Below are 27,490 nucleotides of genomic sequence, written 5' to 3'. Positions count from 1 at the left end.
TTCTATAGACGTATAAAAGTTACTATTTCTCAGGCAATCGCTACAGGTTTTTCTCCTGAATCAATTGCATCCATGATCTTTCTATTAAAAAATTGATGTAATAATTATTGTTAACGTAACTAGCAGACCCGGCACGCTTCGTTATTGATAAATTTGAGTATATATATAATATACTGAACACAAATGAAAGTTTGATAAAACTTTGAAAAATTGAACAGTACGGAACTTCACAAAATTTAACTTTTCACTTTATAAAAGTCGGAAGCCAAATAAATACAATTGGGAAAACAGCACTACTTATCGGATATAATTCAAACTAATCTGTAAACAAACTAGTCTGTTCAAAATACCCCTGACATTCTTTTTACTGGTCAGATCAAGGATTTCCATGGCTTTAAATTTTCTCCGGACAACGCGAACCATTTTTCAAAATCCCGTGTGTAAATCGGCCCAGCAGTTTGTTTTACATTATAGCGGAAACACGTACGAACATTCCTTTTTATATATATAGAAGAATGTCTGTTTGTATATTTGTTTCGTAAATATCTCTACATCAGCGCCTCTTAACGGGTAGTTTGTGCAAAAACTTATGTTTTTACGTAACTAATATATGTTCTGAATATGAACCAAATCGTTCCATAAATGCAATTTTTCCTAATACCTCAACCATAGCGCCATCTAGCGGGTCCAGTTTTTGCAGAGGTATACTTTTCCATGTAAGAACACATATTCTGAATATGAGCCAATTCGGACCATAAATACAATTTTTCTAAATATCTCGACCCCAGCGCCAACTTGCGGGTCTAAACTAATTAAGAAACCTTCGCGGGCGTGCTTACAACTCACCAAAGTTTCATCGCAATCAGATGAATGGTACAGGAACGCATACGAGACAAACATTCATTTTTATATAAATAGACGATTTTCATTTTCTGAATATTGTTCTATTAATATATTTTAATTCTGATGAGATTCTAACCGATTAAAAATTACAGTTTTAGATAATTTCATTTCTCAATACAATATTACTGTATGCATAGAAGCTGGTATTGCCTCGACTAGAATAATTTAATTTAATAATAATTGATCTGAAGTGGAAGTGAAAACGACTTTCCTGCAAAATATTAAACTTGAGACCAAGTTTGACTGCAAATTTATTTTTTTCCGCATTAAATACATGTTTTACATTAAAATCTTTTTGTGTATAAGATGAACTAAAAAATAAGATAGGGGTCCTTCTCGTCCTGGATTAGGGCATGGAGAGAGGATGCCGGGCTTGAGCTAGACCTGGAGGAAACTGAGGCGTGGTAATCAGTGCAGCTAAAAGAAGGCCTACTTTGACACTTACGCTAGAGGGTAATAAGATTGCTACGAGACCTGCTATCACGTATCTTGGAGTCTGGATAGACTCCAGACTCCGTTTTGGAGTTCATGCCATTGAGGTAAATGGTAAGGCTGATAGGGTGTTGCGGCTGATTGCGGACCTTCTGCCAAATAGAGGTGGACCTCAGCAACAGAGAAGGAGTCCATTATGGAGCCGAGTCATGGTCGGGAGTAGCTAGATATCGTAAATAGAGAGGGAAACTGAAGTCCCTCCACAGGAGGTGCTATATCAACGTATAGAACGGTATCATTAGCGGTGGCGCAAGTGCTGGCCGGACGTCTGCCGATAGATTTGGTATTGCTGCAACGGAAGGGAATAAGCGAGTTGGGGGAATTGCAGCCTGTAGACAGGAAGTTGGCAATTAAGATAATAATAGGTGAGCTCATGGAATTGTGGCATGAGGGGTCGGTGGACACATCACCTCATTGGTGATTTGAAGAGGTGGTGTGAGAGGGTGGATGTGACTAGTTGGAACACAGTCTTGCGCAGTTCCTTGTGGGCCATGGTGGTTATAGATCATATCTCTATAGGTTCAACTGGGACCACTTGGACATTTGTCCTGAGTGCGAGGAAGAAGAGACCCCAGAGTACGTATATTTCTGGCTTTTCACACAGGTAGCTCGGAAATGTTAGACACGCTGGGTCGTGACCGTATGTTCACGCCCAAAGAAACGCAAGGGATCCTGTTGGAAAGTGAGGAGAGCTAGAGAGCTGTGGAAGTTTTCACTAGGAAGTTGATGCGAAACTATATGCTGCAGAAGAGTCTCCGTAAGGGAAGGAGACGTCGGAGAGTGCCAGGTCGGACAGGCTCGCGGTTGAGCGCCTTGAAGGTCACCTGAGCATCTGGAGATTGCCTTGGTGCGACGAAGCCGTGGGCACTCCGTTCGTGGTGCCCGATGGCGTCTATCACTGTTACATCGAAGATAGATAGTTTCCGTTTGATAAGTAGTGTGTTTTGACAGTATTGTTGGTTCCTTCGTGTAGCTTTACTGCGATTCGTGTGATGTGTATGAGTTTTGGTTGTTCCTTGATCTATTGGCGTGTTTGGTATTTTTGTAGGCGGTTTTTGATATTTTTGGCTTAGTCTGAGTGTAACTTTTGAGTTTCGTTTTGTGGCGAGTGAGTGTTTGCTTGGGTGTTCTTTGTGGTGACAGATTCTGTGTGTGGGCGTTTCACTCTTCCTGAAGTAATGCAACATAAGCGGTTTCCAGGATGTGTGGTGAGCCAGGGATGGAGGATTAGTCGATAGTGCGCAGAAACACATACTCAGTTATAACATCTTGCGGAATCTTTTAACGGGCTCGACACTGCCCTGGCGCCCGTAATTGGGGTTCCTCCACATCTTAAAAAAAAAAAAGTAACAGTCTATCTCGATAAAACTATCCCCGGACAGGACGCTGAGTAACACTGCGAAAATATTATTTTATGCCTTTCAAATTTTCAACCTGCGAAACTGTTAACTTCATGGTTTCTTCAAATCAAATTGACCGGAACTTACTCAAACAGTTTATAAAACTATATCCTCGTATTGTAAATCTATAATTCAGCGGTTAAATGCTGCCACGAATAATCAAGCACGGAATGACTTCACAATGAATACGTTTTTTAATTGCATTAAGTATGTAATAATAAGGTATTTATGTTGTTTAAATTTTTTATGTATAAAAAAGTAATATTTATTTAATATTAAAATATTTAAGATACTTATCGCAGAAATAATATTTTCTTACATAATTTTACTCGGGATTAGTCCAAGAAGTTTAACAAGAGTCGGTAACAATTTTTTTATTTTTATTTTGTTTTCATTTCCAAAAATTGATAACTGGATTCTGAAAGATAAAATTAATACAAAGAAAAGTATTAAAAACATACTATATTCAATTTTTTTTTAATTTAATTATTTCAGAAGAAAAAAAAATTATTATTAACATTTTCATTTTAATCGATACAAATAACGGCAATAAGCAAATTTGCTGATATTTTCATTATGCATTTGTGAACTTATTATAAATAATAATTACAAATTTATGAATAGTTAAATAAAAATAGCTGCTTTGAAATGATGCCTAAACGTTAAATTTTTGTCATCACTGGCTGCAAAAGAAACGTACAATTGAAACAGTTTTCTATGTAGATACGGAAGGATCTGCTAAGAAATTTGAACTTTACTATTCCCTTTCAATGCTCTTCATTATTTTTATAGGATTTTTCTTCTTTATTTACTTTCCACCATCCAAGCAGTTCACTCGTTTTTTTTAGTTCTTCTAAAGTTTTTTTTTTATTATTAAGGCATTACCATTACTTCTATTTTTTTTTTTTAATATTATACAATTAATCAAGCAATTATTTGAACTTATTAGCAATTAAAATATATTTATTAATAAAATTATAAAATAACAACAATTAGCTAATTTTTAACGATAATTCAAAATTAAAGTATCTACAAAATTTAAGAGCGATTTTTTTTTTTTAATAATAAGTTAATTTCAACTTCATGCTAAAAGAATTTTTTACCCATTTTGTGTTTTACTTTATTATTGAGCTTGTCTTTAACAATATTCTTTTTGGGAGGTAAAAGTTCTGATTAATGATCAGTACCTAAGGAAAGGATACAGAGGATGCTATTTTTAAGGTTATGAATACTTTTCTTCTAGTGAGTCTAAGTACTTCTTAGGAATCTTTTTTGGACATAACAGAGGATTAATAATAATTTGTGGTGACCCTCTCCCCTATTTTAGCTGCAGAGGTGTGATTTTACATAGATTGAGCTGAATATGGTATTTATATTCATTTCAGAAATTGAGTCTCAGAAGTGGGAAAAACGCTATCTAAATGTCTGCAGGGTAGTGTTTTAGGATTTGTGCTCTGGGTTGTGAAATTTGATTTTTTGATGCTCTTGAGGTTACCCGGTTGATGCCGCCATCTCGTATGTGAATGATGGCTTTTGCTGGTTAAAGGAGATCATTTTTAGAACAATCCAAGTTTGTAAGATATTCCAGCTGTTTACAACATAAGATGGTGTTAAGCCCAGAAAAAACATTGATGCTGTTGCTCAAGAGCAGGTTAGCTGTTACATTATGACCTCGTTTGTCAATAACTTAGATCCGTTCAATGCCTAAGGTCATCAAATTAGGTATGTCCCGCTGCAGAAGTATTTAGGTGTTATCTTTGATGAGAATCTTCTATTCATTCATCACTTTCAATATGCTGCTACAAAGGCTTGTTCTGTTTTCTTCGGTGTTTGGAAAGCAGTTCACCCTGATTAAGTGATGAATTTTAGAACCATGCATGTTCCATATAAGGGTGTATGCAAAGCCACAATGCTGTATGCTGTACCTGTCTTAGTTCATTGAATGAAGTATAAATGTTATAGGAATATTTCATTAAGGGCTCAACGTCTTGTATTGTTACCTGTGATTGATGACTGCCTATAGGACTGTCTCTCAGTAGTCCACGTTATTTCTGGTACTAAAACCATTGATATCTTTGTGACTGAGCACCAATTACATTATAATTCTAAGAAAGTAGCATTGTGAAGTTAATAGAGCTAACTTACCTCTAGATGCATAAAACAAATAGACGACTGAGTTTTCCATTTATGGCAGATCAGGTGAACTGAATTGTCCGATGGTCGTTACTTGCGTGGTATTTTTCTTGATTTGAGAAGTATGCAGGTAGTTAGAAGTATTTGCCTCAATCGGCATATTATACAGTTTCTTATTGGATATGTTAATTTCGATAAAAGTTGGACAGATTTGGTTTGAATAATTCGGTCTTCTGTCCAAAGTGTAGAGTCGTTGATGATGTGTGCCATGTATCATATGTTTGCCCCAGGTACGAAGCTGAGCATACCATAATAGTTATAGAGCTTGCAGGGATCAATGCTGGTTTTGATCTACAAGTTAATTTGAAAACCAAAAGGGAATGGAACATAGTTGGACACCTTAGATTCTATGCCCTGAAGAGGATTACTCAGGGGGGTCTAATGCTGTTATAGATGTATAGATAGAATAGCAACTAGTATGGGTAGAGGCTTGCCTGGGTGCATACTTCGCCCGCCAAGTTACGCATTGCAGCCTCGAGACCCACCCAGTTAGCCGATATATTTGCTGGTAGGATGAGAATGGATATGTTGAGAACAGTGTGATGGAGCTACGGTGTGGGAGAATGTAGGCATTGACCCGCTCTCGAAAGTGGACCAGAGCAGAGAGAGATAGCCTATCTTTTCATTAGAGGCTTATTAAATTTGTGAATCCGTTTCTTGATTTTTAAGTAAACAGAGGACTTTGAGTAAATTAAACTGATGATGACAAAATTGTTGTTGCTGCGATCAACACATTTTGTTGGTATGAAGATAGTATTTACGATGTTTAAAGAAAGTAATGACTTGAGCGCATAGTCTAATTGAAGTTAGATATAGGAAGAGGTTTTGTGTGAAACCTTTGAAGTTAAAGGAAGACACAAGAATCGTGCTTCTGAAAATCGGTTAATTAGATAGTTGAGGGTTGTTAAGTTATTGTAGGTGGCCATGGTTGGAAGAGCCCATACGAAGGTGTTGTAGTAGGTTGTGTGTATATAAATATATATACTGATGGATATGTCTCCTCCTGAGATATATGCAATGGTTGCATCCTAACAGAGGAAAAATGATGACTATGTTGTGCTGTCAAGTTCAGTGTGTCTAAAAGACGACCTCCGGTAAAGCCCATCAGATTTATGAATGGAGAGTGTGGTGTGGTGACCAGGATTGTCACAAGGTGGATGACAATCAGGATGATGGGAGGAATTTCATGAAATTAGTCAATCAATGGTCTGTCCAACCGTGGAAATTTTACTAGCTATTTTACAAAGTTTGGCTCAGCGACTGAAGAATGTTGTGCCTCTCAAGGAAATGTCCAGTCATATAAACATCTAATGTGTCTGCGTTGTTCTTTGGAGCAGTAATTAAGATGTCAATCTAGCACTTATAAGTGTTAGAGCGATATGAGGGTGAGTAGTGATCAAATACTTCAAATACATGATTAGGGCTTGTCAGACAGTATCCGCCCTCTAACCTGTTATGTATTTAACAGATATTAAGTTTACTAAAAGAAGATTGTCACTAATTAGTATTAATGTGAGCTATTCTCATCCATCAGCACTAAATATAAAGCTGCTCTACATTTTTCTTTGCCTTGTATTCCCTGTACGTAACATTTTGTTGTTCTGCAGCAAACAATATATGATTGACTTATGTCAGTTTCTGTATAAATTACTAAATTTATAAAGCAACAACATTTTGTTTTAAAAACAAAATGGAAATTTTATTTAATGGCATACAATATAATATTTGTAAAAACTAAGACATTTTTTAGGTCTACATTTTACAAAAATAAGTGGTACGGGTACTTACAAATGTTTTTTATAATATTCACTGAAAAAAAAAAATATATATATAAAAACAAATATCTGAAAAAAAAAAATAAATATAAAAATTTACAAACACTGATGTACTTATACAACTATATCAACACTTTATTTTCTTAAGTTTTCTAACATGAAACAATAGGTTTGTTCTGAAACAATAGGTAAAGTTACAAATTAAGGTAGATAATAACAAAAAATCTTCAGTAATATCTTTGAGTAATGTAAAAACAAATAAGAATTGAATTCCTTTAGATTCTTCAATATTACACTCAGGTGAAGGAGTAAAATCATTACAGCAAAGATTATTATTAGCCCAATGTATTGAATCTTATAAAAAATAAAAGGGGCTAAATGTCAATATAAATTACATCTTTGAAGCTTTTCAGGGAAAACCTCAAATTAGGATATCAACAGATTTGATTAGTCAAACGAGTTAGTAGCAAAAAGCAAATATCTCAAATTTTGGTAAAAGAAATATGTTTGAGTAGTGCAACACCCTTAGGCAATTCTTGAACGAAGTAGATTGGATGAAATTTTTCCATTAGAATAAATGATTCTGATTTATATACAACTGACATAATCTTTTGTGTGATGCATCAGCAAAACCATAAAAATATTTAATGGTCCAATATTCATAATTCATATGTTAATGATAAAGTTGATAACTAACATTAACTCACTGTAGAGATGTTCTGAATAGGACTATAAATTATCAGATACGCTGTCGTCTCAATGACATTTAATTTACCACAGTTGTTGCATAGAATACAATTTGCATAAGAATACTACCGACTCAATCAAGTCTATTAGGTTATAAATTCCAGCAATGATAAACACATCATTATTTTAGTGTGTTAAAGCCAGATTTAGTCAGTACGTTTTTTTCCTTTTAGTAAATACAAATATCTATTTGTTTTGCAGATTTGTTTAATAAATCTTACAATTATCATTTACTGGAATTATGCTTAAATTATTTAGACATTTATGTAATGGTAACCGTTATTAATCTAACAAACAGCTTATATCATCTACCTTTAACTTCTTTAATACAACTAGATTTTCTCATCATGTTACAAGATTATCAATATAAAAGTCAAGAAACAACAGAAAACAACAGGAAACAGGCTTAGTAATCTGAATAAGGCATCTTATAATCAAGAAGGAGGTACTAGCTGTACCATAAGTGCACTTCATAATACATAATATTTTAATTTTTGGTCACCTGAATCCCGCCACAAATTCTATGTAGATTATTAATAATAATCTACAGTTACAATACATCATACATACAATTAATAATACATCAATTTATCTTGAATTCTAAAGCACACATAACAAAATTAGTGTGAAACAATAAGTGGAAATATTGCTTAATAACAAAAATATTTACAGGATTGGATAATTTAGTAACTGTTGTAGATGTCAAAACATCTTTTGGAATACTTCATAGACCAATACACAAACTGTTTGTTACCACTGTTAAAGAATTAACAAGTATTTATGTACAGAGTGGCACACAAAATAATCCAACATTTGTTTTGGCAATAATTATTTAGTTTAATAATTATTAATGTGTGTTATGTTGGCAGAAGTGACAGGAGTTCATGAATATTAGTTTCTTCTCTTTCCAAGTGCATTCTTTGTGTATCGTTCCAGGATGGCTGACAAAGGAAGACTGACTGTTGAACAGCACGTATAGACTGTGTTGTTTTTTATTGACACGAAAAGTGTGGTGCTTACGCAAGATGGTTTTGTGCTCATTTTCAAACTCGGTGGTCACCCTCATTTAAAACAATACATAGACTTTACAAAAAATTTAATAGTGATGGTTCAGTATTTGAGAGTAGGGTGAACGGTATGCTGATGTTCTCCATAGAATGTCGAAGCTATCAGATCAGCATCACTGAGGAGCCCAGGCAAATTAACAAGAAAAGCAACAGCACAACTTGGGATTTCTAAGCGATCTGTGCAGCAAATTTTAAAAACTGATTTGCACTTGAATTCGTACCTAATAACAGTGTTACCTAAATTAACAGCTGACAATAAACATCAAAGAATGGCATTCGCCAAATGGGCTGTGAGCCAAGACGTATTTGAACAATGTTTGGTTTTCAGATGTTGCACATTTTCACCTAGACAGGGTTGTTAATAAACAAAATGTGCATTTTTGGGCTTCTGAAAATCCACACATGCTTCATGAAAAAGGAACATCATGCTCCAAGAATTACAGTATGGGTGGCTATCTCAAGTCATGGGGTAATAGGACCATTCTTTTTCGAACAGAGAATGAACAGTGAACGTTATCTAAACATGCTGCGTAATAATTTTGTTCCTCAGCTTCTTGCAAAAGGATTTCAATTGGAAAACAAGTTGCTCATGCAGATTGGAGCCAGATCACATACCGTTAATGTTGTTTTAGACTTTCTGGATGAAACTTTTAATTCAAATGTCATTTCAAACTGATTTCCTAATCGTTCTGTGTGTGGCCAGTACTGGCCTCAAACAGTGCTGATTTTAATCTGTGTGATTATTTTCTTGGGGACTTCTAAAGGAAAAGATTTTCCCTAAACATCCTCGTACAGTGATGGAACTGAGAGTGTTGATCATTGTGCAACGAGATAACCGAATATATGTGTTGTCAAGTTATTAATAACATAGGAGTTCATGTTGAAGAAGTTGCTAGATGTGATGGTGGTCATATTGAACATGTGATAAGGAGAGAATAATCTTCAGGTATATAGTAAACACATTGTATTTTACATTTCTGTATTACGATTCAAATAAATGTTTTTTAACAAAACCAAAAGTTGGATCATTTCGTTCACTACTCTGTACAAAGTGTTTACTTAATCGAAGTATCTTTTTAGACTTGGATACTATTAGATCAAGATATCTACTTATTGGAAGAATCTATTTATCCAAATGCTTTTGTTGTTCAAGGTATTTGCTTATTCTACATACTTAATTCAAGATTTATTGATTCAAATGGTATATTTTTACAAGTTTTTATTTTTTCAAATAATCTGTGTTTAAAGAACTTATTCAAGATTTATTTGTACAAGTGTTACTATTTTTTATTTCATTACATCAATGAATACTTATAAAAAATCATCTGATATTTTGGCGGGAAGTATGTTTAGACATGCAATCAAGTAATCATATAATATCACTTCTTTATTTTCTAAAGAGTCCTATGAGCTCACAATCTCTTCTAATTATTCTTTTAAATTATTTTTAATGAACATATTGTTTTTTTTTATAGACCTGAACGATTCATCTAACGAGCAACATGTCTTACAACTTATCTAGAGTTGAAAACTATACATCAAATCTTTACTAGTAAGAATTTATTTGGCGCATAGACACTAAAGTATTAAAATAAATGTTTTTTTACTTTAAATAAATTACAGAATAATTATAAATATTTTCTTCACTCATTATTTATGAACCGGCAATTCTGTACGATTCATTAGCTAAGCAGTTTATATGTGTGGAAATAATTGCATAAATATGTACAGTAATATTTAATTTAATAATAATCTTAGCCATATGATGAAGGTATTTTTTTTGGGGGGGGGGGGTTTGTTTTATTTTAATCTACACTAGGTTGTAAATTGTAGAACCTTATAACCTAGTGTAGTTTATACTATAAAGATTTATTTATTTACAAATTTATAAGTTTACAAGATAATAATAATAACATGAAAATTAATTTATTATGTTACACAAAATATTACAAACATAAAAAAAACAACAAAAGTAAGAAAAAAAATACAAACACGTCATAAATATTATAAAAAAATAAAACAAAAAAGAAAAGAAAGTTAAATGAGACAAAATTGCTTAAATTATGTAAAAGAAAAAAATAAATGTAAATAAAAAACAGGGTTTAGTTAAAATATGGTATGAAAAATCTTGGTAGAAAAGAAAAACACCTTTGGTTAATGATACAATTAATTAAAAGATAAACATTATGTATTATTGAGTGTGTGTGTGTGTGTGTGTGTGTGTGTGTGTGTGTTTAGAGAGAAAAGGAATTTTAAAGGAAAAATATAGAAGGAAAGTGAAAAAGAGTAACTGATTGAAATTGAAGTTAACCGAATTATAAAGGAATTAATTATGAGATGAAAAAGAAGGTAGAGAAGAGAAATGAAAATAACCAGTTTGACCCTATTAAAAAATAATTCTGCAAAAGAAGAAATAAACATCAATTTTAAGCCAATTTCAACTAAAAATGTTAAGATTACTTACTGGTTTTTTAGTTTATTAAGATTACTTTCCTTAAGGCACCTAAAAATTAAAAAAATATTATTTATTAAGCTATACAATAGGCTATATTAATAAGTTAATAGTAGTCTAAAAATGAAAATAATAAAATGCAGAAATCTTTTGAAAATTCAGTTACTATTTCGACAGTGTGTTTAATTATTTTTCCTCATAACAATAACAGTTTAAATACAATTTAAAAAAATTACTTTTAAATAATTCTTTATTAAACATATCTTCTTTATTTTCTGTGTCCATGTTTTGATTCTGCTACCGAATCAATTTATTTTAACTGCATTCAAAATTTGAACCATTTGCAACAAGATTAAGATAGATCTTAGAAATGTTTGCAGAATATATATTCCTAGATTAATGTAGAATTATTTTTCTATCCTCTCTCTTACCTGAAGATAAAATGTACCTGCTTTAAAATTTAAGCCGTTTTGTTAAATATATTTAAATCATGTAAAACATGCGATTGCATAAAATCAATAGCATTCATAATAAAACAACAAAATATCAACAATATGTCATCATCAAAAAATTTCTATTCTATCTGGTAGAATTACAAAACCCAACTCAGGGCTAATAAGCTAATGGCAAAAAGATAATTCATATCCGCCATAATTCTAGGGAGAAATTTAAATATAAATAAGAATTACACGGCTATACTTTATTTATTAAGTAAAATGTGGTGAGCTATTTTCTATTTTATTAGTGGTGTAATCTCCTTTGATTGCAATGTACATGATTCAGTACTCAGGAAGCTTATTGATTTCAGAAGAGGAGATGTTTCTGGTGAATGTTGACTTGCCCTCACATAGCATCATTGAGCTCCTTGTTCTACAATTTCTCAATTTCACCATAGAGATAAGTATGATGATACAAAATCTGGATACTATAGATTGCAGGTAGTATACCTGTTCAAGCTCTTGTACGTGTTTTCATAGTTTCAGCATGTAAAGGCAAACATTGTCCTGGTGGAAAGCAAATAGTAAATGGGATGAATTCATACTAGGAATATATTCCCTATTTCACTATCTTTTAAAATCATGACATACTATTGGGCAATGACGGTTCTTAGGTTGGTGAGAAAGGCAAGGTTGAATATTCCCCATGAATTCCAATAGGTAACCATTATATTTTGGATTGAAAATGTATTTTTTTCTATCTATGATGGAGGTGAACAAGAATATCACTTTTATGTTTCATTGCAAGTTATTATACAGACCTAATGACCTGAATCTATGCTTTTCAGCTGCAGAAAATATCCTATTGTAGTAAGAACAGCAACAGATCTTTATTTTACACTGAGGCTTCAAAATCCAGGGAACAGATATAATTTTTTCTATTCTCACATCACTTAAAAGTTTTCAGATATTTCTTTAATAGTCATTTGTTGATATTTCTGAATAAGCCCTTTAACTTCAGTCTGTTGTCATTGAATTACTTGTATTATTATTAAAACTGTGTTCATCTCTGATTTGATTTCCTAGGCTATTGTAAATCTTAGATGAAACTTCCCTTTATGCAAGCTAATGCATAATTCCTACTTATACATGTTGATTGCAAGTGATGTGAATAAGACAAAGAGCGACCAATATTGTGATGATATGCTCGGTCATATACATCTTACACTTACTTTAATATCACAACATGAAAGTTTTTATTGATATTTGAACTTACATTATCGGTTCAATATAACACAATTTCTTAATGATTACTTTATCCATTTAGCATTGTAAGAAAAAATATACCAATGAAATTCCTAATTATTTATTTTTATTATAAAAATTAATTAACAAAAGATAAAAAATAAATACTTTAAAAAAGTGTAAATAGTAGTTATATATACTCACCCCAGAAGATGGTTAGTATCATTAATTTTTTTATACATCCAAGCTAAATAACTGTAATTAATTAACAACCATTATTAATAGGAATTTTATGTTATAAACTAATGTTGAATAATCTTTATTCAACATGGTTTTATTGTAATACACACACATTACGGCTTCCATAAATCATCCAATAGCGTTTAAGAATAGATAGCTATAGTAATCTACTCACATGCGTTATAAGGCAATTCAAATTTGTTTATTAAGTTCTAATCAATAGTTAGCAATAAATTAGACTAGAGAATTGTTTGAAACTATTTTAAAATAATCAGCAAATGTCTTTTGTTTTCTGCACAGAATATTTTTTACAAGAGATCGTTAATTTCTTTATTATTTTGTAATTTAAGAAACCGTCTTTTGGAATTTGCTTAGGATTAAACAAAAATTATGCATTAAATGATATGAATCTGTGTGAAACACTGGGTCAATTTCCAAGGTAGAATTTTGAATATGGAGGGCTTGAAACAAAATATTGTTAAAATCTTTACAATCCATGATTTTTTATTTCTGTTCAATGTTAAATGCATTTTCAAAACTAACAGTTTGAAAATTGCAAAATATTAATTTTCACTAAGGGATTGAAAAGACTTGAAGTGGCATAGAATTTAAAACCTCATTCTCTACTTTTATTTTCTTTTAGAAGGTAGAATTGAAATATCGTAATATCTTAAGAATTGAAATATGCTTTTATTAATATTATAGTTTTAATAATTTAATTAAGATATTTCTTGATCATCTGTAATGATTCTTGTTAATCTGGGAATGTAGACTGCATTTTGAAAAATAATATTTTTTTAATATAAAAATAAAATATTACCTTGAGCCGCTAATCATTCTTAGGTGTTTTGCAAGCATTTTTTTTTTAAATTTCAAAACTATTTTTCTTTCACTAATCATGAAGTGTTATGAATAATAATATAATACAATAGTTGTCCTTACAGAACTGTTTGTTTGAGAAAGTCTTGATCAAATATCATCAAACTAAAAAATATTTCACTTTCAGAAATTTCAGTCCGTGTAAACCAACCAAACACTACGATAACTAAACTTCTATTATATATATATATATATATATATATATATAACTTCTATTATTACACTTGTATACAATTTTGTAATGAACAAGAAATGTACACAATTTGCTACCTTATAAAGTGTGGAGCAGACGAAACTCATGTTTTTCACTATTGAATAACTTCGATTGTTTTAATTGTAGAAAAAATGTTTTGCACTTAAATAATATTTTTATTGCGTTTTTGAAATCAACACACCTTAAATAGGTTAGGAAAATAATACCAGTAAGATGACATCCTTCTTGTCGAACGCAAATTAGGAGTCTCTCTTCAAAGCTGTGCACGAACATTTCATTCAACACCGCTTCAATTTCTTGACGAATGGAAATTTTCAGGTCTTTAATTGTATGAGGCTTGTTCACGGTATACTCTTGATTTCAGGTACTCCTGCAAAATGAAGTCACAAATCGACAGATCGCGAGAGCGTGAGATCCAAGAAACATTGTCAAATCGTTAAATGACATATCCAGGAAGCATTTGTCGAATTACTTAAATCGACTCTCTCGCCTTATGAGCTCTGACACCATCCTGTTGGAACCACATTTCTCGCATTTTTACCCGATGCCTTTCCAGTTCTGGACGCAGGAAGTTGTTTAACATGTCGATGTAGCAGGTTGATGTATCAAGAGTAGTAACTGCTGGCCCCACTCTTCAAAAAAGTGAGAACCAACAATTCCTATCTAGAGACACCTCACCACACTGTTACTTTTGAGCTGTGGAGAGGTTTTTTGTGTAGTTCACGTGGGTTCTCCGATGCCCAGTACCGACAGTACTGTAAATTAACATTGCCATCCAGATGGAAACGGGCTTCGTCACTTTTCATTATTAGGGTATTTGCATTTTCCTTAAGAATGGCGTTGATCATACCACAACCCAAAATTCTTTGTTACACAAAATCCCTTTCAGTTAGCTGCTAGAATATCATTATACAGAATGGATGAAATTTGAGATCGCCGTGGAAGATGCGATGAAGCGAACGACATGATGAGTTACAGCCTGTCACCTAACGGATCGTTTTGGATTAGCTGACTCCTTCTCACTCTGTCTACGGTTTCCTGAGTTCGAAAGAGTCAGTACTTCTAAACGCGTCAACCCATCGGGGTACGGTGTTTCGATCTGAAACTGCACCTAGACGTTGACTTCAAAATGTCAAAGGAAAAGTCGTTGAACTGTGACCACAGAATCATAATTTCTAAAAAACTGTTCGACAGTAAACACAAAGTATTCTACGCTCCAACGTTCCATAGACTGAAACTGCGTAGTCTGAGATGTCCACCAGAGATCGTCAATGATCAATACCCCACTCATCCCTGAGTACTAGCGTTTTAAAAAACATGCGTTTCCTCTGATCCACCCTTTATTACTAGGAAAAAAAAGTTATTTGTACACTATACACATTTTGGTGCTGTAGGGAACCCTAATTAGATTCATCCTCTGTATCTTCAGGGCGATTTCTTTTTCTGCCTGTGTCACTGGGCCTCCAAAAGTGTTCCAAATTATGGAAGCACTGTGGATTAACACCACAGTTTAAACCTAGGCACCAGAAATGACCGGTATTTTTTCTGTGGGGTGTAACAGGCCAGGCACAACCGTAATTTGATTCGTGGCGAGCGTACCAGTTGATATCCTACCACTTGTGATTCTTTTACTAGAAGTTTCCAAATTGTGTCAAAAAACTGATAGCAATATGTGAAAAAGAGACTGTTCCTCTGCGGGCAGTTGTTGCCAGGATTCCTTACTTTAAATTATTCTATGACTTATAATTCTGGGTCACGAAGATATGTTCTTCCCCGTTTAGGTTCTGTGTGTTGCACCACAGATTCTTCATCACTCTTTACCTCGTGTTCAAAATCGTCGTCATTATTACTTTCCAAATCACTTTAAGTAGGTTCAAACAATTCGTCACTACTCAAAGATAAATCACTTAGATTATCGAATTCAAAAGCATCTATGATCACATGATTATCTTCTTCCTTTTCCTTCTCCTTTTTATGAGAATAGATGGAAGAAGAAATAGGTAATAGCCAATAACAAATGGAAATAGATATAACCAATAGATGATAATGAGCCTTTTTTATTGTAATCTTATGTATAAAGTTGTTATATGAAAAACATTTTGTTGTCCGGTTTAATAGAGGTGGTAGAATATATTTTTTTATTTAAGTACAAAGTAAACACATGAATAAGTCAAACGTTTTCAATATACTAAATATCAGTATACAACATTCATATCCATTGACCCTAAACAACGCTCTGACAATTTTCTTGTATCTTGAAAATGTCTGAAGTAAGTCGCAATGTGTTTTGAAAAAAAATGTTCGGATATTGCAATTTATAGTTTTATCAATTTAAGAAGGGTAACTTTATTAATCTTGATTAATTTCATGTGCAAATGTAGCCGAGTGTATGACGAGATTTATTTTTTTGCTAATCACTTGAAACATCAGCAGCTATTTCAGTAAAAAATCATTAAAAACCTAATAGTTTATAAAGATAGCTTTTTAAAATAATTACAATAATCAGAAATAAATCATTATTACAGTATTATAGGCTAACAAATGCAGATAATAAATCCCAATATTTAGTTATAGATGGCAGTTAGTAGGAGTTGAATTATCTTTTTATTCTGCGACTCATTAAATTTCTATCATTTATGTAACAGTTTCGTATGAATATTTTTATTTTGAATACATTATTTCCTACAATAATACTAGTTTCTTTAATTTACTTTTCAAAATTATATCGTAACTTTTTTCTACTAAGCCGACGCTTTTTAATTATTTAATTCAATTGGAGTAGCTCATCAGCCGTCGTTCAGCTAGACCTTATTTCTGTTACGCCACATTTTCGACAAGAATTGAATTTTTTTAAGGCACCTTCCACGACTTGATTTTATTAATTTACTTACTAAATAGAAAAATTTTTGTTATGTAAATTACCTATGAATAGGTGAAAATAAAAATGATTGTTTTAAATAATAAATTCCATAAAAAAGAAATCAATATAATATCCAGGGCCGAACCAGAAGCATTTCTAGACGTATATAACAACTGTCTTATAGAGGCCGTTCTTCCTCAAAGGTGGAAGTGCCAACGACTGGTGCTGGTGTCCAAAGCGGGGAAGGACCCCACACTATCATCGTCATACAGACCCTTGGCAATGGTAAACGCGCTGGCCATGGTCCTGGAGCGCATGGTTCAACAGAGATTAACATGTACGGTTGAAGATGCGGGCGGGCTCTCGCCACACCCGTATGACTTTCGAAAGGGCAGATCCGCTCTGGATGCAGAGGACGCTGTATGCAAGATGGCTGTGAAAGGAACATGGCAGGTGAAGGAAGCAATATGAGTGTTCTCGTCATGCTCGATATGAGAAATGCATTCAACTGCGTTTCCCACAACGCCGTATTGCTCACAATAACAAATCTCGGCGTACCACGTTACTTCCACAGAATGATACGGGCATATCTTGGGGGCCGCAACCTGGTGTGTCAAGCACGAGACGAACATGTCGAAAGACATCTCCACAGAGGAGTGTCACAGGGATCGGTCCTTGGACCGACGCTCTGAAATCTGGCCTACAACGATGTCTTTCACCTGGCACTCCCACAGGATGTGGCAATGCTGGAATATGCGGATGACCTGGCTCTTCAGGTAGCGGCTGAAACTTGGCGGGAGGCGGTCACTAAAATCAGTGACATATACAACATGATAAAAGACTGGATGGCCGGAATGGGGCTCGCCTTGGCACCAAATAAAACGGAGGCGTCGTCATCTCTACAGCTAAGCGAAGGATGACCCTCACAGTGACCTTTGAGGGAAAGAAGATTACATCAAAAAGAACGATAAAATACCTTGGAATATGGGTACATGCCCGATTCCGGTTTGGCATCCACATCCTAGAAGCCTCCAAGTCTGTGACTGTTTGTAATGAATATGTGGTAGATTTTTTGTTGTGCTGACTGATAGTCTGCATGAGAGACACCAACAAGTGATTTTGCGCGGAGTGCACCCGTATTGTGTAAGTTAAGGCATTATTGCATAAGGCATGTGAGTAAGTATGTGACACAATGCTGTGTGACACAATGTTGTGTGACACAATGCTGTTTAAATACATTCCCAGTGTTCTCTCCTGAAACCATATCTTTCTGCTTTTTGGTGATACTTCTCTACTTGTCCAGAAACAGTGCTTTCCATCTTGTATCCCGTAGGTGTAAACGTATGTTTTGTTTTCATTTTATTTAGTATTAATGTTAAACTGCTTCTTACTTCTTCCATTGGTACAGGATATGTGTGAGGATGTACTCCTCCCATTCATAGTATTAAGTCTAATCAATAGCATTAATCCTAATGTATGAAATTTATGACATTAATGTGTGCTGCTTATTTACTTTATGTCTTGTAAATAACAATAGTGAGTATTGATGAACCCTGACATGTCATCTTGTGTCCTGTTTTCTGCATGTGTTCTGTAACTCCTCATTGTTTACTGAGTATGAAGTTTCATTCTCTCTTTGATTTTGTATTAGATTAAGGTATTGATTTATTAAGGTATAGATTTCATTGATACTTCTTTGTATAGTAAATGTGCATGACTGTGTGAGTGGGTGTATTACTTCCTTCCTGAAGTAATGCTTCTTTAAGCAATCCCAGGAATGTTGGTAGCCAGAGGTGAGAGAGGAGTTTTAGGCAGAAGGGTGCGGCACATATAGGTTCCAAACAAAAACTAGCTGAACCCGTGTGAGTCCGACATTTCTCCACTTGTGTGAGTGGGTTCGTCAAAAATTTTTCTCAGACTCATCGTTACAAAAAAATAAATAAATGCCATAAAAATAATCCCAATTTTGCATCAATAAATTATATAACTAAAATTTTTATAAGAATTTTTCTAATAGATTATACATGTGAACTGAAGAGCGTAACATAACACTGAAGAGGCCGGCGGATTTCAGAAGAAATCAAAAATGTAATGTCAATATGCGCATATGAAAAGAGTAAAAAAAAAAACAGATGTTTGGCATCTTTGTTGTTTTTTAAATTGCTTTTGATTCGATAGCAAATAAAAAATTAAAATAATCAGGGGTGATTTCCAACGAGACTGTTTTAAACTGTGCTAAAACTTTATATATAATCAGCCATTTAGAGATTTTTTAGATCTTAGGAGTTTTTGGTCTACTACTGATTGCGGGAGCTTAAATCAATGATAGCTCAAAAATTAGTGAAAGATCAATGGTCAGCCAATTTCATTGACGATTATAATGAATGGTGTTAAAGTATGCAGAAAATTATAGCCGGTATACGAAGCAACTAACTTAGAAATTTACAACTGCTAGGACATTTCACTTCGTTTGGAATCAATATGAAAAAAATACAAAACGAATACGAAAATCTTGTGTTCTATAAGAACTGTTGTAACGTTTAAAAATTGTTTATTATTACATAAAAAATTTTTTTTTTCGGAATGTTTAACATATTTTAAATGAATTATAATATCTTTTAACAAGAACTGATTGTATTTATTTTTAATACTACAGCTCCAGAATTGTTTGAATACTATTCTTATTAATTGCTATACTTTTTTGTATAGTAGTATTATATACTACCGGTGACTGAATACTTACCCTGTAAATGCATCTTCAGAATTTACAAATGTTTGGCAACTGTGATAAAAAGTGAATATTTAATTAGTTAATACTGATCGGCATAATGATCTAAACAAAGATGATCTTAAATATGTAAATGGTAGACTAAATGATCAGTTACAAAACAAACATAACAATAAAACATATTTCTGCTATTTTAAAACTTCCCTCGATCTCTTTCAAAAAGAAGAATGAATTTTTAATCTTAAAATAAAACTTTCATTACGTTGCTGCCTTTATACAATGATATTATTATTATGTTCTTTCGTAATAAATTGAAATTCTTTGTGCTTTAAAATTCAAGTCAAACTATAAAAAAAAAAAAATTAAAAACGTGATAAAAAGTTAATATAAAATAATGCGCATGCTAATGTAGTTACATAACCTTCCATTTATTTTCAATTTATGAAAAATATTACAAGTACTGCTGGAAAATGTACAACTGGCAACACAAATATTTTAACAAAACTGTCTGCATTTTGGCTATCACTAGCTCATCCCGTTGCAGAATAGCAATCTGATTTACATTTGCTTAATAAAGATAAGGCAGTTAACAGTTCTTGTCCAATTGATATTCGAATCCGCCCTCCGTATTATGAACGGTGTTGATTCATAATGCTGAGATCAACGATTTTCTCTCAAAAGGAACTCAAATCTGTCAGCGCTATAATGTGTTAATTACTTTTGCTGTGCTATATTTGCACAATGATAACAATAAACCTGTTGAATTTTCTATTGTTAGTTTTTTACAATTTCCTTTTATTTTCAATATTAAAAGGCTATAGAATTTTTTCATTGCATTCCTATAATTTTTCTAACGTTGTATTTAAAATTTTGCAAAATTTTCCTATATTGTTTAAAATTTAATTGCTAATTTTGATATTTACAAAATCTGTCAAAACTTTACTACAAGTAAAATAAAATGCCTACAAGTTTTATGATATTTTTCTTCAAATAATTCACACTAAGCTTATAAAACAATAAAATACACATTTTATTTGTTTTAAAAATACTGGAGTAGGTAGCTGGTTCAGATATCGGATTGTAGATGGATCAAAGCTAAATAAATGTATTTAGTTTGAAAGTATTCTAGACTGGAACTGTGAAACTGATAATTTACACAAATATATGTTGTTTAAAAAATTTGTAATTTTTATTTAATTAATGTAAAAATGGATAACCGAATATTATTTGGGAATATTGAAATTCTCACAGCTAAAAACCAAAGAAATTACAAAAATAATTTTAACACTGAGCATATATTAAACTGGAGACAAATGGAATAGAGGTGTAAAAACTGCCATCATATTTTTTGGCAGGTAATGCATTCATGTGTACTTTATATTTTAATAATTTTTTTAACTTACTTAAAAATGGTTCATTTCATTAATTCAACCCGTACACACCATGTTCAGAAGGCCACCTTTAACTCTTCATCCTTAAAGTTTTAATGTTAAGGATAAAAATTTTATTTTTCATAGTTCTTTCTAGTCCCTAATAACTACAATTTTATCTGATATTAACTTGATTTATTAAGGAGATATATGGGATGAAAAATTAAAATTTTAAATGTAGAGATAGAGAATGTAGGAGATTTGTTAAAGGCTACTTAAATAAAACAATTGATTAGAAGTAGAACTTATTATTTACTTAAAAAAACGATAGCCAGTGAACTTTCAAGAACTCTATTTACCATGGTTTTTGATAAAGTAAAAAATGAAAACTTGTAAGTTACTGACAAAAACTACCTAATGTTTTAGCTTTCTTTTGTATGGTTTGAAATCAAGTGATACTAAAAGAATTACTTAAAAATATAGAAAAAAACATTGATAAGCAGCTGAAAATCGCATCAAAAAAAATATTTTTAAATTAATCAATTTATTATTTTTTAATATATTGTAAAAACAAAAACAATTTAATGTTTTTTTTTAATATTACGAGTATATTATAACATAATTATACTCAGCCCAAATAAAACACAGTTTACTCTAACAAGAATATAAGGTTAAGTATTCTACGCTTTGTGCTTTCCTTCCTTATTTTGATGAATACAAGTAATTTTCACTTTTGAATTTCTTGCAAACAGTTTTCTTTCATACATGTTTTGCAAGCAGCCTTTTGGATCATCAAGTTTTCTTCATTAATTTAATCTCCGTCACCTTAATTTTTTTGTCAATTATCCATTTTTATAAAAATCAAAAGCTGTTTAATAATATTAAAATTTCTATATCTGTAATATTTTAATTATATATTTCTTTATAACTATTTACTTCAAAATCCTCATTATATTAAGTGAGCTGGAAATAGACATATAGTACTTATGTTTACTATACTTAGTACTTAGTACTTAGTACTTATGTTATAGTACTTATGTGAGAGAGGATTAGTATCCTCTCTCTCTTTTTCTGTTTAGCCTCTGGAACCACCATAAGGTATTACTTCAGAAGATAAATGAGGATGATATGTATGATAATGAATGAAGAACAATCTTGTACAGTCTCAGGTCGACCACTCCTGAGAAGTGTGGTACTAATCCTGCAAGATTTTTAATGTAAATTTGTTTTATAAACATACTGTACAATTTTTTTTACATTTAAATCGCATTTTTTAATTTCAAGGTATGAAATTAAAAATGTACTCTTCAATTACAAGATCTACTGCTGATACCATTATTTAATCAATACTTTCTAAAAACAGTAGCTATAATGAACAGATGCATACATATGTATATATATATGTATGTGTGTGTACACATATGCACATACACACGCATGCACTCACAAACACACACAAAATATATATATATTTAATTATTATATAAATACCTCGCTTGAAGATTTTTATATTTTTCATTATTATTATAATCAGATGGAGAATACCTGAGATTTAAACAAGTAACCGTATTATTTTTTAAATCAATTCTTACTGCATATTATTTATTAATTTAAATTAATGTTGTCATGATGGGCCCTATAAACTAAGTCATAACAAAACAGGTAACTCGCACTAAGATAGGTCAGAAACTATTGATATTCTATCGCATATAAATGAGAAACATTTTCTATGGTTTAATTGCAAACTGTTTTCATGTTAAGAAATCAGGATTATTAAAATTGTTCTTTAGCTTTTGCAGTAATATTAATATTATTAATGTTTTTTTTTGCATTAATATCTATATATATATATTGTGCAAAACCCGTATGTTAAATAATAATAAATACTGAACAAAAGAGAACATTAAAAATCGAATAAGTTTTTCTAAAGCTGTACAAATTTTTGTGATATGTTAGAGGTATGATTTTATTTTAAATTAAAAAAATATATTTTTTGATTTTTAAACATCAAGTATGTGAACACAAGAAGAGAAGGGAGAATATTTTCAAAGGATAAATAAACGTGGGAATAACAAAAATTGATGACAACAAATGTAGTCAATGTTGATATAATTTATCATGTTGAAGGATTATTTGAAAACAAAAAAGGGCATTTGGAACATCAACAATTAATGGCCTAGTTTAATTTTATTTGAATATTTTTAATCCTATTGTTGATTACATTACCAAAGCCACTCTAAATTATTACCATTGTCATATATTAAAAAAAAAAAAAAAAAAAAAAAATCATTAACATATTGCAGAATTTCATTTCATACATGAATGAAATCGAAAATAATATGGTTTTATACTATCCATCGGGCAATAGGTTTTGACACTTACTTGATGAATCAGAGCGCTAAAACAACTCTCAAAAATTTTTGGTTTGGTGATAAACAATGATAGTTTAATTAGAATAATTAAAATAATATAAAACATGTTATCATTAATACTTTACCTATTATTTACCACTCCAGTATAAAGTGTCTTTACCAATTAAGCCAACATTTTTTTTTAATATTACAAAAATTTAAAAAAATTGTAAAAACCTAGCTTTTTACTTTTTAGTAATACTTTAATCAAATTATTATCATACACTGCATGAGTTTAATTAGTAGGTTAATTTGGACTTCAAAAGATAACATTATATATTGAAAGTTCTAATGCATTTATAAAATATCAAACAAATTTTCAATCAAGCATTTACTATAGAAAGTAACAAAATAGTGAAGTTTTTATTTCATTTACTTAATTAACTATCACAATTTTTGACAAATGTATATTTATGAGTTTTTATAGAAGATTTCTCATTTGATCCATCCATATCTGATAATACAATATTATTGCAATATTTTCTTCCTGTTAATTTGGAGTTTTCCAACTCTTTGAGCTTAAGTTCATCGAGAGATCGTTAAATTATAAGATATGTTAAATTATTACACCTGCATCCTTAATTTACCCCCCCCCCCACCGACAAGGGTGACAATTGCAAAAGTAATTGTGGAATATTGTACTGTCATCTGACCTTAGAAACTGTGCAAAATTTCATCAACAGTCAATGTTTGACTGTATGTAAAATTAAGGATGCAAGATTTGAGGACAAATATGAAAAAAAAACATTGTGAGTTAAAGAAAAGCAAGTAAAAGCAATTGTAAGCTGCTATTTAAAATATAAGAAGATGTAGGAATAAATAGGAAACCACTATACATAATTATGGTCACTAACAAAAATAGTTCCAAATGTTAAATTCTTGTGGGAATTTTCAGAACCGTTCGAAGTGGTAAAGCGGTAAGTGGTAAATAGCGTTGTTTTATACAGCAAAGAGAAAATTCATTTAATTGGGAGATTGAGCCTTACTAAGTAACGTAACTAACAAAAAGGTCACTACAGAACAAGAAACACAGAAGACAACTAGCATATAAACTGTTACAAAAGAACTACAACAAAAAGTCAATTTACACTGAGACAAAAATAAGCAATTATTGCACAATAATAAGACCAGAATTATTGCAAGAAATTCAATTCCATTCTCTGAACAGTACTGGACATATGAAATGGATTAATATTCTGGAGAAGAGAATACTAAGACAGATTCTTAGATTCAAAGAAAGGGAATGTACAAAATGGAAGATGTAGTGAGAAAAAGAAAGCATGACTACTTCAGCCTCTTACACAGAATATGGATGGAGAAAAGTTAACTAAAATTTCCTTCAATTATTTGTATAACAAAAATAAATAAAAGTGAACACTGGATGGAGAAAACGATAAAGAATATTTAAGAAGTGGATAATAAAGAAAGAACAATTCTTGTTAGAAGAGGTACACAGAAGAAATTCAAAAATTTGAAAGTTTCCAGGATAGTATAGAAAAGAAGAAGCGGGCTACTTAGAGGAGAGAAGGGAAGTAGCGAGAGTTTGATGAAGATGTTTTGGGAGAAAATAAGTTCGGGAAGAAGAATGAGAAAAAATGGTAATTAGAAGGAGCTAAGTGCGGACTATATGGTAGGTGATCGTGAATCTCCTGTTCAAATGTTCTCAGTAAATCACGTGTCGGATCCGCAAAATGCGGAAGTGCATTATCGTGCAGCAGCACGATACCGTCGGTCAGCCGCCCACGTCGCCGATTTTGAGTCGCATGCCGTAACTTACATAGTTTCGCAGTAGGCTTCTGCATTTATAATCGTTCCACGTGGCATGAAATCAATCAGCAGTATTTTAAACCGATCCCAAAAGACTGTGGCCGTCAGTTTGCATCCAAATGGCTGTGGCTTGACCTTTGGCGTCTGGTTGGTGATTGTAGGTGACTACCATTCATTTGTCTGCCGGTTTCTTTCTGGTGTGTAATACAGAATTCATGTTTAATCGCCGGTAACAATCGAATTAAGGAACTCATCACCTTTTCCTGTGTAGCGTGTCAAAAATTCTAAGCACACCCAACCTTTCTAAAGCCTAAATGGTCATGTACTATGCGACCGATCTTGAAACATCAGGAAAAAGAAGGGTCAGATGAGAAATTGTTGAGCGACGATCTTTTCTGATTTCATCTTCGACGCGTTTTAGCAGGTCCTCATTGATTGTCGAGGGCCTCCCCGAACGTTCTTCATCATGCACGTTAATTCTGTTATTTCTAAACCTTTCACATCATTTTCGGATGTTTATTTCATTCGTTACTTTATCACCGTACCAGCAACCGACTACTTATGAATTTCATTCGGCTTGACGTTTTGATGGTTTAAAAAAAGGTATGAATCCGCCTATTTCAGAGTCAGCGGCAATATCCATTTTCCTATTCATTTAACAACGTAATAACTCACACGTAATCAAAGATGCGACAACTTACAGACAACACTGCAATGTGTACATTACTAGTACGGCCATGAACGAGACAGGTTCGCCAACCTTAAGGAGAGAAATTTCCCAGGGGTCTTTACTTTAGAGATATCCCTCGTACATATACACATTTTTTCTAAAATGAAAACTACATAAATTCTTTTTTTCATTAATAACCGACGTACTCTCCCTTATAAGATCACAATATTTCATTAACTAAAATTTCACTTGGCTATAATTCTAGAACCAATGAAAATAAGTACCACTTATGATAAATCGTTAGAAAGCTCTATATAAGGGCTTATTACTGCAGTTAAAAAAGTCAAAAATCAAAATGTTTTGAATTTTGGGCTTTTTTGTGCATTTTTGGACCAGTCGAGTGCAGTTAAAAGGAGAGGTGCACAACTAGATGTTACAAGAATCCTAAATACAAAATTTCAACATTCTACGGCTAATCATTTTTGAGTTATGCGAAATACATACGTACGTACAGACGTCACGCCGTAACTAATCAAAATTGATTCAAGGATGGTCGAAATGGATATTTCCGTTGAAATCTAACATCCGAAATTTTTCGCGATCACAATACTTCCTTGTAGTTCTTACAAAGAAGTAAAAACGTAATTAAAATTACATATTTAAATTAAATTAAACCGATGTGAAATAAACATTTTTTTTTAAATTATTTTTTAAAAATGTTTTTTAAAAAAGCATTAAAATACTTTTCTATATTCTTCTTTAAATTCCATCTTTTTTTCTTTTAAAGTGGGCGCTGAACAAAAAGACTATCAAAAAATTAAATGTCGTCAAACATTAAAAAAAATCGAAATTAATGTTAGAAATAAAAAAATATTATTTTTTAGAACAGTTTTTTTTATTATAAGTATGCTTTAAAATTTTTTCACGTGTGATTTTAAACTACTGTAGTATTAAAAACTTTAAGAATTTCTCATTTCAATCTGCATTCGACCAAGACAATCTTTTTGCTAAATTTTGGCTACTCTGATTCAGGGAAGTATCCTTTTTTTATTACGCAAAGTACATAGTATTTAGAATTAAACTTTTTTTTAAATTAATTTATTAAAAGAATATTTTCAGTCCATTGATTCGAAACGCACGCAAAAACAAAGAGGTATATATAAATACATATATTACTTACTTTTCTTCGTTAGCTTTCACTGCAATGAAGATGAAAAAAATCATAAAGTAGATTTTGATTATCATGTTTGAAACTCTTATGTTTTTCATAGAATTATAGCATTATTAAAACTTGATCCAGTCAGAGTACAAGATAGATCCCTATTACAGAATCCAATATTATATGCTCAATGTATACGGTGTGAATGGTTATTTATATATATATATATATATACCCATATTTTGACGTCATAGATGAGCGAGAATTGAATATGATGCTTATTTATAGAACAGCTATACTTTCAGACAAGTACACAGAACAGGATACCCATGCGTTACGTGACAGGCACATTAATTGTATTTTTCAAAACGCGTTCTAAGTAAATGGAAAAGTATTAAAAATAAAATTATTAATAACGGAATTTCAATTCTATAACGAGTATCAAATAGTATTTTATCCACCGCATTTCTTATTTATCACA

The 27,490-nt window shown here is 31.9% G+C and overlaps 1 protein-coding gene across 6 annotated transcripts in view; it reads right to left on the bottom strand.

Moving 5' to 3' along the window:
• Positions 1–27,233, bottom strand: part of LOC142332849 (uncharacterized) — a 65,227-nt gene extending 37,994 nt beyond the window's left edge. The window contains exons 1-7 of one of the 6 annotated variants that reach the window (XR_012758409.1): positions 27,031–27,233; positions 22,494–22,547; positions 19,648–19,686; positions 12,916–12,966; positions 11,042–11,080; positions 6,777–6,797; positions 3,115–3,213 (exon numbers count right to left, since the gene is read on the bottom strand). Coding sequence is in view for 5 of the 6 variants with exons in the window: in XM_075379498.1 (XP_075235613.1) it covers positions 3,115–3,213; positions 6,777–6,797; positions 11,042–11,080; positions 12,916–12,966; positions 19,648–19,686; positions 22,494–22,547; positions 27,031–27,119 (392 nt within the window). In the remaining variant the exon portion in view is untranslated. The remainder of the gene's footprint in view (positions 1–3,114; positions 3,214–6,776; positions 6,798–11,041; positions 11,081–12,915; positions 12,967–19,647; positions 19,687–22,493; positions 22,548–27,030) is intronic. The other 5 variants (XM_075379498.1, XM_075379500.1, XM_075379497.1 and 2 more) reach the window with 5 other exon arrangements.
• Between the last annotated feature and the right edge of the window lie 257 nt (positions 27,234–27,490).

The sequence above is a fragment of the Lycorma delicatula genome, chromosome 12 (assembly GCF_047948215.1).
Source record: "Lycorma delicatula isolate Av1 chromosome 12, ASM4794821v1, whole genome shotgun sequence".
Lineage (NCBI taxonomy): Eukaryota > Metazoa > Arthropoda > Insecta > Hemiptera > Fulgoridae > Lycorma > Lycorma delicatula.
Note: the sequence above shows the minus strand (reverse complement) of the source record. Positions and strands in the feature narration are given on the sequence as shown.